We start from the raw sequence: 9557 nt of genomic DNA on the forward strand, positions 1-9557 counted from the left end.
AACAGGATGACATAAAACTTATAACCATAACTTTACTTTCAAATATTTCTCTATATATGTACATGCACACACACACACATATAAATATATATATATATAAATAAAACGTTTTAATAGACTTAAGGGATCAACGTATAGGATGTTGATATCTAGGTCTAGATAGGATGTTCACCCTTAGAATGGATAGGGCTTAAAATTAAAAAAAAGCATCGGCATGTACGTTCTAGCAATATGAAGTATGCAATCTGAGCCTATGTGAAATTTGGTCAGTAAAGGTCCGGCCCACTTGACATTTACAGATTTCTATTACATGTGTGTTTTAATGTTACTTTACCGCCATTTATTTCAGGCTTTATTCATTTTAAAATGCTGTTTTTTATGGTCTTTCTAGTCTTCCAGTATTTGCCGCGCTGCTCTTCATTTTGGTGTTATTGATAACAGAGGAGGCCTGGTTGACATCACTAGGAAAGGGAGAACACCGTCTTTTGTGAAGTCTACAAGACATGGTGTTGAAACATTAAGGTATTGTCCCTTGAGAAAATATACCCTGATGCACCTAGCTTTGCCTTTGTTATAAATTGGTGTTGTATTTTCTCTGCTGTTTATATACAAAATGTATAGATAATTGATTTAAAACGTTTTGCTATGCCTCTGTATTTTAAAAAGTATATTAAATATATATTTCATTTTTGTGTTTTACAGTAAAAATAAACCCTCAAATGCATTCATGGTTTCCCAAGTAACAGGTGAGTTTAAATGCCATTTACGTCATTATAAAATTGAGAAGAAGGCAATGGTGCTGAAGTTTTACATGAAGCTTTGACACGATCATGCCACGCCATTTTCTCTTTTAGCTTCAGTAGCCATGTCAAATGATTTTGTTGCCAAACTCTGGTCCAGTCCTTAGGGAAGAAACCGTCACTTAGCAGCAGCAAAGGTCATTAAGTCTTTTCTCCTATTGGGAAAGACTCCTTCAGAAAATGAGAAGAGGCCAATTACAATGCTGTCCAATTTCCTCTTGTGTCTAGACAGACCCTGCCTGGCATAGGGAGCGCTTTGGCCTCCCGTGCTGACGATGTCAGGATGACGGACAGAAGTCAGATAACCATCCTGATATTATATTCCTGGGAAGCCTTTGGGGCTCTGGATAATGTTGAAAGGGCGGTAAGGGGGTCTTTCTCAAGGTGGGACCACTCATTTATTTTGGAGGTTTATGATGATCCCTTGCTCATTCTTCCTGATGGCTTTACGACAGCAAGGTGTTCATGTTGCTTTTAACTAAAATGCAATATAAACCGAGATGGGCCAGAGCATTTGAATCTACTGATGGCTTTTAGATTGACAACTCTTTCTCGCTTAAACCAGATATTGCTATTTCCCGTCTTTACCAGCATGTGGCAGTGGTCATGACCTGGATTAATGATAGCTGGTTTACAATCAGTATGGATAAGACTGAAGTGGCACAAGCAAAAGCCTGTAGGTTTGGGCACCTTTAGTTGAAGGCAAGTGCCCACACATGTCAGGAAGATTTGTGCTTTGTGCTCTTACTGGAATGATTTCTACAGTGTGTTTTTCCAGGGTCTTGTGGTCTAATATTTAATGACCCAAAGAAGGGGCTTCCCACCCTTTTTGTAGTTAGACTGTACAGGCAATTAATGGTATGCAACAAAACATGAAACTTTTAATTTTCTCTTTGTTTGGTTCTGACTGTAGTTTTGCAGTTTATTCCAAACTGAAATCATTTCCTCACAGCTGGCTCCCAAGCTTTTACATAAATATGGATTTTTTACGACTTGAGCTGGACGGGGAAAAATGAGAACCAACATTTTTAACTCCCCCTTCCCCCCTCTTTTTTCGTTCAACTATTTTTCCACGTTTTTTGGTCAGTTTGAATAATGCCTCCGACTAAATACAGTCTGTTTTGACTTTTTATCCTGTGCTGCTCAGAAGAAGCCTTCAGCATTTGCAAACGCAGGGTTGAGAAATACTGTGTTATGCACTGTAAGCTCAGAATTTAGTCTAACGCCTGAATTTATTCTGCCGCTTCAAATGTCTGTAAGAAAGAAATGCTGCTCCATCCTTAGATATTGTTTTCTACCCCTTTAACAACAGTTTTCTAGCAGTATAATGGATCATTGCCAGAAAGCCTAATACATGTTTCTTTTTAATGCAAACTGTGTGGAACAAGCAAAATGCAGTTATTCTTCTGGCTGCGAATACGCCATTAGTTGGACATGAGTCCTATCCAGTGCAACACGTGACCTTGGCTTGTCTTCTCTGCTGGAAGCTCCAGGTTGTAATTTGTCTCTCCATATTTCTCTCCACAGTGCAGACACTGGATTGTTATACCACTGTAGCTGAACTGTGTCAGTTCAAAAAGCCAGCGGCTCATTGCCCTAGGTAAGATGCATCTCTAAGCAGACTTTGAACCTAAACTTGTACTGGTAAAGGGGCAAATGAGCTTCAGAGAGACTGCAGATAGTGAGCTAGAGGGTTTGGAAGTGAAGATGCTCATTGTGGGAGATGAACTGGAGTGGAGGCTTGATAAGGTAGCTTCATTTCATATCCATAGGCAATATGTGACATGAATAAAGCATTTTCCCTCAACGGCCAGGGTTTTCACCTGAGCATATGCACACTTTGGAGGTGCAGATTAGTGTTTACATAATGTAAAGGCTGTATTTTTATAGGCTTATTACTGAATTCTCCTTGGTATCAAAGGGTCAGACTGAAGAAATAGATCAATTGATATGCATCGATGTGCAGCTTTGCAGATGCTCCCTGCCACGCGCAGTTTTGGGGCACTCTTTCTCATCCAAATTCTCAAGTTCTCACACACCCAAACCTGGATCCTAGTCTGCTAATGGACTTGGCATTCAGAGCTCTCAGCTCCTTCTTTTGCCTACATAACTCATGCTGGAGAAATATAATTCTGTGCGAACAAGTGTGTGGGCAACGTGATGCATGAATAGAGAAACTCTGCTTGGAAAATGCAGCTCCAAAGGCCCAACTCCTGTTTTATTGGTCTCATCTGCATTTCAGTAAGTATTAGTGGGGGGAAATATTAGCCACAGCTGTTGCCACCTGCAAACCAGATGTGAGCACCAGAAGTTTTAAACCAGCAATGCAAATTGCATGCTCTTGCTTCCTGATGTAGAGAATAAATGCAAATACATTGTCTCCTAGGGTGTACTGTCCAGCCTACTGTAAAGATGAGCCTTCGTACTGGGCACCAGTGTATGGCACGAATATTTATGCAGATGTGAGTATTCTCTTTGCCTTTATATCACTTCATAAAAATATGTCTATATTGAAAGAGCTTGGTCACGTGTCACTGAGACTTGTATCCCTTGAACTAGGAATTATATCCCTTTAAATGCTCCGTCAGATGTTTTACAGCAGCCCTTGCATTAGGTGGCCCCATTCATTAAACATTGTGTTGTACTTAAGTGGTGGCCATATTGTGTAGGGAAGAGGACCACAAGCTGGGAGATGAGAGGCTTGGATGTCATTTGCATTTCTGACTCTAACTTGCTCTGCTTCCTTTGGTGTGTAATTCAACTACTCTGTGCTTTTGGGTGTTGGTTTGTAAAATAGTGATAATATCTGTCCTTCTGAGGTCTACAGATGAAAAGCTAAGGTTTTATTATGGCCTATCTTGCTACTCACCATAATTGGCAAAAGTAGATCCTACTCGCCCCCCTTTCTTTTGCAAGTACAATATTATTTTTGAAACACCTGGGAGACAGTACAGTGTTAGTGAAAATAGCAGATGTTTGTTGGGCTTTTTTTTAGCGTTGTGAACAGCTGTACAGCTGATGTGAAGGAACAAAGGTTAAATAGCACAAAAAATATATTGATGAACAGCAAAGGGATCAACTTTGCTTTTTCTTGGAGATTTTGTGCATCTGAAGCCCACTGGCAAAATAGGTGCGGTATAGTTTTGCAGAGTGGAGATAGAGGCAAAGAGGATTTCAAAACCTTGAGAAATACACTGGCCCCCACCTGGTTGTTGGCAGTTTGCTGAAGGTCATCCAGAGAGACTTTACTCAAAGCAAGTGCCTTTCTTCCCATTAGTTCATTTTCAGAAAATCATTTTGTGTGTAGCAGGATCAATCAGAGCAATCGCATGCTTCCTAAGGCTGATAAGTCCTGTCACTGATATTGCTTTTACGCATCAGCATCTGGGTATACCATCTCTTCTTAAATTTTTCCTGTTGAGGGAGAGTTTTAAAATGTCTTTTCAAGCTAGGTTTCATTTATATGGACTATACCCAGATTGATGATGGTGCCACATGGGAATTGCTAAGTTGTTTGGGAGAGAATCATTTTGGTGGGGAATTGCCTGTTGTGGTCTTGATGTTGGTTAGTAGACTTGTTTTCCCTTTTACCTTTATGGTTACAGGCAGGAACTTGAATTGTGTCAGTTGTGGCTTCACCTAAAATTGACTCGTGGTCAAGTAAGATCGTTCTAGGTTCTTCAGTTCTTCCGATGAAATGGCTGTCCTGGAAGCTGTTTATGCATATGAACAAACTCTAGTTAAAATTGCTTGCCCCTTTTCCATTTACTTTGTTCAAATATTAGGGCAATATTTTCATTGCCCATTTAAATATACCGTAAAAACTAGTGAGTGATTGGACTCATCAGCTATAACCTTCCTGGAGTTCCTTTCATCTCAAAAGTTCTGCAAGACTTTCTAAAGTATATACCTGGGGAACATTTCATGCATCACTGAAATAGAGCCACCCCAAGTGGGGGAATAGCATCATGTTCTTGGAGCAACACGATGCATGCCCAGCATGATAACCAGCAGGAACTTCAGGGTGAGTGAAGAGATGGTGACCTGGACCAGAAGCACTCATGAACTGCATTGGGATAACTTTAAAAATCAAAAGGCAACAAAATCTTGACAGGCTGCAACTCAAGGAGGCCAACGGTCCCTAGCAGAGGGGTTAGTTCAGGAGCATCATATATCATCTTGTGCAATGCGGTTTGATCAATCCTGACTCGGTTGAATTAATGTTTTTCAGTGAATCATCCCAACTCCCTGGAGAACCCTGACTATCATGATGTAATAATGCTGCTGCTGTGTAAAGCAGACCTCTCAAGATCCTATATATGTATATAGGATGTATATATAGGAGGTCTGCTCTCAGGATTATATGTAGAGGTAGAGGTATGTTGAAGCTATCTATGGCTGAGAAGAAGTTGGAAGCTCCTTGGTGCTGATAGTCAATCAGCAGTGGCTCAAGGCCTTTTAGACTTCCTTTATGTTGGCATGATAATGTCATCAGAGATAGCAAGGGTCAAGGGATGTGATTATGACTCAGAGAAGAGAAGCAAAAGACAGAGAAAGGGTTGGCAGTGGGGGAAGGGAGAATACTGCAAGAATAATGAGTGTTGAAGTAGAAATACTTTTTGCATTAATGGTAACCCCAAAGCCCGGAAGTCTTATAAAATAAACACTCAGTGCAGTGTGAATTTAGGCAACCTTCTTTTCCCACAGGCATATGCCCTACAAGAAGGGACACAATGAGTTAACATCAGCCAGAATCAGAGTGCGCAGTAAACTGAAGTAGATACGTGCTAATCTTCTGGTGGGTTCGCATTATGGAGGCACTTTCTGGTTCTCAGGCAGATACGTCACAGGCTGCCATCTTGTCAAGAGGTCAAGTAAAAGACAAACCACATTTTCCCTATGCGATTGTACTTGGCTTTAGAGATCTCAAGACATTTGCAAAAAAAAAAAAGACCTGGTGCTTTACTTTAAATTCGGTGTGTTCCTGTGCCATCCCCACGTGTGCCCAAAAGAGGCAGCGCCTTAGCTGAGCCTGACTTCCCGGTGTCTATATAAATCCAGTGCTTTAGTGGGGCTTTTTGGGTGCTTTTGTCTAAAAGCTGATTGAATCAGCTTTAGCTAAAAGCACCACAAAGTCCCTCTGAAGCATCCGATCTATGCAGATGCTGCAGAGCCGGGTGAAAGTAATGCACCGCTGCTTCCAGGAAAGCATGCATTTTTTTTTAAATGCCTGCAAGCTCTTAGATGATGTTAGCAGCGTGTTCAAAGAGCCGTCTTCCAAAATGGTTTGATAGCAATGGGATTAATCACAGAAGCAGCCTGTAGTTGTCCGTGGCATTGAGTCACTCCCGCTTGGGTGTCAGATCCTGTTCCATGAACTTCCAATCTTCTTTTCTACCTTGGAGAGCTTTCATATTTGCATAATCCCAGGATGCTTGTGAAAGCCCATTTATCAAAGGAACAGAGCTGTGACATGAGCAAAAGAGGTTCAACTGAACTGGGTTCTGTTTAGGCTTGTTCATAAAGACCCAGGAGCAACAAACTCTGCGTCATGGGAATTAGCAACTTTAACAGCGTTTCTGTTTCTTCTCATAGAAATAAAAATGTTATTTTAGATCGCTTGATGTCAAGGGCTTGGGAAAGGTATGTTTATAAGAAATGAGGTCAGTTTTGTTTGGGGAAATGAACCAAAGAGGCAATGCAGCCAACGTACTCATGATCAATGGCAAAATAATAAGACCACAAAAGCACTGCTGAAGGCAATTGCTTGAGTCTTAAAAAGGTGTATGGTAAACTGTGGAAGAAAACAGTAGGCAAACCCGGGTCATCAAATCCAGATGTGCTGCCATTCTGCTAAAAGTTATTTTCAGAGTAGAAAAAAGATGTTCTGGGATCTTGGCAATGGCAGGACATGAGCAGCGATGCATAAAAATAGACCACCGACACGTGTCCGGCACCTTCTTCGTACATAATATGGTTTCTTGGGCCTATTTGCTGATGCCTGTTAATATGTGGCTGTGTACCTCACATAGATGGTGTGCTAAAGCAGAAGTAGATACACGTTGATGGCCTTTGTGTTAATTTTTAATCATTCGTTTCCTGATGTGGAAATTTGAAGAGTCTGCATTGAGTCTTTTCAGTAAGAGAGGCGTTGCTCAACGCGGGTCTGTTTCCAAGCCTTTGCATCCCCCACACTTTATGCCAGTAAATGTGTAGCTTAGTTGGAGGGCTTCCCTGCATACGTTTGTGGGTGCACCGATAATAACCCTGATGGCTACTGATGGTGAGAAGAGTATTTCTGAGGCTCTGTGCAAGCTCTGCAAAAAGCGGGGGTCTTCTCAAAATGGTGTGAGAAATTGTGCGAAGCTTGCAATGCTGGAACATTTGGAAGTGTTTAAATAAATGAGAGGAACTTGCTTATTCCAATCACGGTAGGGCTTTCTCTTGAAAGGGAAGCCTTTGTCCGATTTGTGTTCAGGGGATGAGAAAGAGAGAATGGCTCTCTCTTGTGAGATAAAAGGAGTATTCCCTAGAAATCCCATTTGTCAAGCAGGGGGAGATTTCCTGAAGGAGGAAGCTTATGTGAGAAGAGTTGGTTTTTGTCACTAGTGGGACCGCACCATGTCGGCGGGCCTCCAGCGGGAGATGGCCTTCGTTTTAGACTCATCATACTCGACGGTGAAATGCTGGGTGAGGTCTGTGGTAGTCACAATAGTTTGCTAACTGTTCTTTGCAAAACGGAGACAGGATAAGGGAAGCCCCAGAGACCCCAGTTCTGCGGGAAGGGAGGTGCTCCCAGAGCCTGGCATTTTGTTCAGGGGAGCAAGACCCAGCAGAGACAAAGAGCCAGTGACCAGGTTGACTTCTGCAAGATCTCTGAAGCAATAACGTCCTGCATTTTGGAAGACGACTCCCTCATCCTCTGAGTGCTTCTCATCTTCAAAGCGTTTTATAAACAGCTCATTAAAATAAAACACCACCTTGGCTTGGCAGAGGACAGCAACCCAATAGGGTGCTAGAGGAAAAGGTATGTAAGGACAACAGTCAGAGGTGAGCAGGGAGCAGAACAACCAGTCCCAGAAAAACAGAAATGCATTGGAAAGAGCGCTATTAAGGATGTTTCCCAGTGGAGAGCATCACAAAAAGGTCTTGCTCAGTTGATTCAGATCAGTCTAATTTTATGAGCCAATTTTAGATTTATAGCTTTCCTGTTGCATACTAGAGCAAATTCAAAGCATGTCTTCCAAACAGAGTGTTCCCTTGCTGTCCTGACCATATATAGAAGCAAAACCATATTGGCAATCAAAACCATGAAGCCTGCCAAGAGATAGGCAATCCAAATATATAGGGGACAAGGAAAAAACCTGCTTTTTATGGCCTTGGAAAAAGTTGGCATGATCAATAGCCTATATATTCTACTTGAACGTACAGCTTTGGCAGTTGTAGTGACATTGGAGATCTTGCAGTAGAAGTTTGATTTTTTTTTTTAGGGGTAAAGAAGTATGTGGATTTTCACCTGTTTCAATCCTCTGTTGCACAGCTGAATTTTTTGTTGTTGTTGCTCAAACTAGCTGCCTATAAATCCTCTGCAAAGTTGACATCCAAGTTTATATTGAGCCTTAGTGTTCTCTTCTATTACTCTATTTCCTGGATGTTTCTGGAACTGAGTCATCATTTGCTAGTAGTTTGTGTTCCTTCAGCAAGCCTGACATTGCACATACGACAAAATAACAATAAAATAACCAAGGGAAAACAGAAGGCAATGGGGGCATAGTGAGTATGAGTTTCAGAGGGACTCGTTTATCTACAGTGCTTGGTACAGCCAGGGAAAGGTCCAAGTTATCAGCACCTTCAGAAATCAGAACTGTGGTGAGGAAAGCTCATCTTAGCTTTTTTGGAACAAGCGATGCCAGCCGTCACAAGTCAGTGATGATAATTTATCCCTCTTAGCTGAAATACATTAAAAGACTCTGCTGTTCATACCAGCAAAATATTGCAAAGCCTTGGCTAAGGGCCTACTTGCTAGCAATGCTAAGTGGTTGTCTCTTATATGGACAAGGCCAAGGTTGGTATGGTCAACATGGGTTATCACAACTCTAAGAGACGATGCATTGGATGTAAAATAGGGCTGTGGTGACTGGAAATACCATTGATTCAGCCAGCCTCTGGATAACCTCCCAATGAACCCACTGCTGATCGTAGATCCGTGTAGGGAAGCAACAGAAACGCTTGTCCTCCATTGAGAGCAGGTGGATCTTCCCTGTGACTTGCATCTCTCTGGGCCGGCCTTGCTGAATGTTGTCCTTTAGTAACCGAGCATCCTCCCTCACCGCTCAGCCTGAGACAAACCATGATCCTGTACTTTTGTTTCATAAAAGTCTCTCCTCCTTCTTTCCTGTTTTTGTAGCTGTCAATTAAAAAAAAAAAAAAGGCCTCCGAGCCCAGTGTAAATGAAATGTTTCTTATCCTTCAGAATTCCAGTATCTGCAAAACTGCCGTGCATGCAGGGATCATTACCAATGGGGAGGGTGGTTACGTGGATGTGATGCCTGTGGATAAGAAGAAATATTACAATGGCTCTTTGAAGAATGGAATCAAGTCTGAGAGGTAGGCTCATTTTCCTTTGGAGTTTTTATGACCAGTTTCATGCTGATGTCAGTAGGCGATGCGGATGATACGTATTAAAATATTCAAGTAAATACTGTCACTAATTTTTGAAAGAGCACGGGGTTTTTTTTTAAACTTTTTTTTTGCAGT

At 41.7% G+C, this 9557-nt stretch overlaps 1 protein-coding gene across 1 annotated transcript in view; it reads left to right on the forward strand.

The window, feature by feature from the left end:
• Positions 1-9557, forward strand: part of CRISPLD2 (cysteine rich secretory protein LCCL domain containing 2) — a 35654-nt gene that overhangs the window by 23110 nt on the left and 2987 nt on the right. Inside the window, exons 10-14 of the mRNA XM_019535960.1 lie at positions 392-522; positions 703-746; positions 2328-2400; positions 3187-3262; positions 9274-9407. Coding sequence (XP_019391505.1) covers positions 392-522; positions 703-746; positions 2328-2400; positions 3187-3262; positions 9274-9407 — 458 coding nt within the window. The remainder of the gene's footprint in view (positions 1-391; positions 523-702; positions 747-2327; positions 2401-3186; positions 3263-9273; positions 9408-9557) is intronic.

This window comes from Crocodylus porosus, unplaced genomic scaffold, assembly GCF_001723895.1.
Source record: "Crocodylus porosus isolate Cpor-Errol unplaced genomic scaffold, CroPor_comp1, whole genome shotgun sequence".
Taxonomy (NCBI): Eukaryota; Metazoa; Chordata; order Crocodylia; family Crocodylidae; genus Crocodylus; species Crocodylus porosus.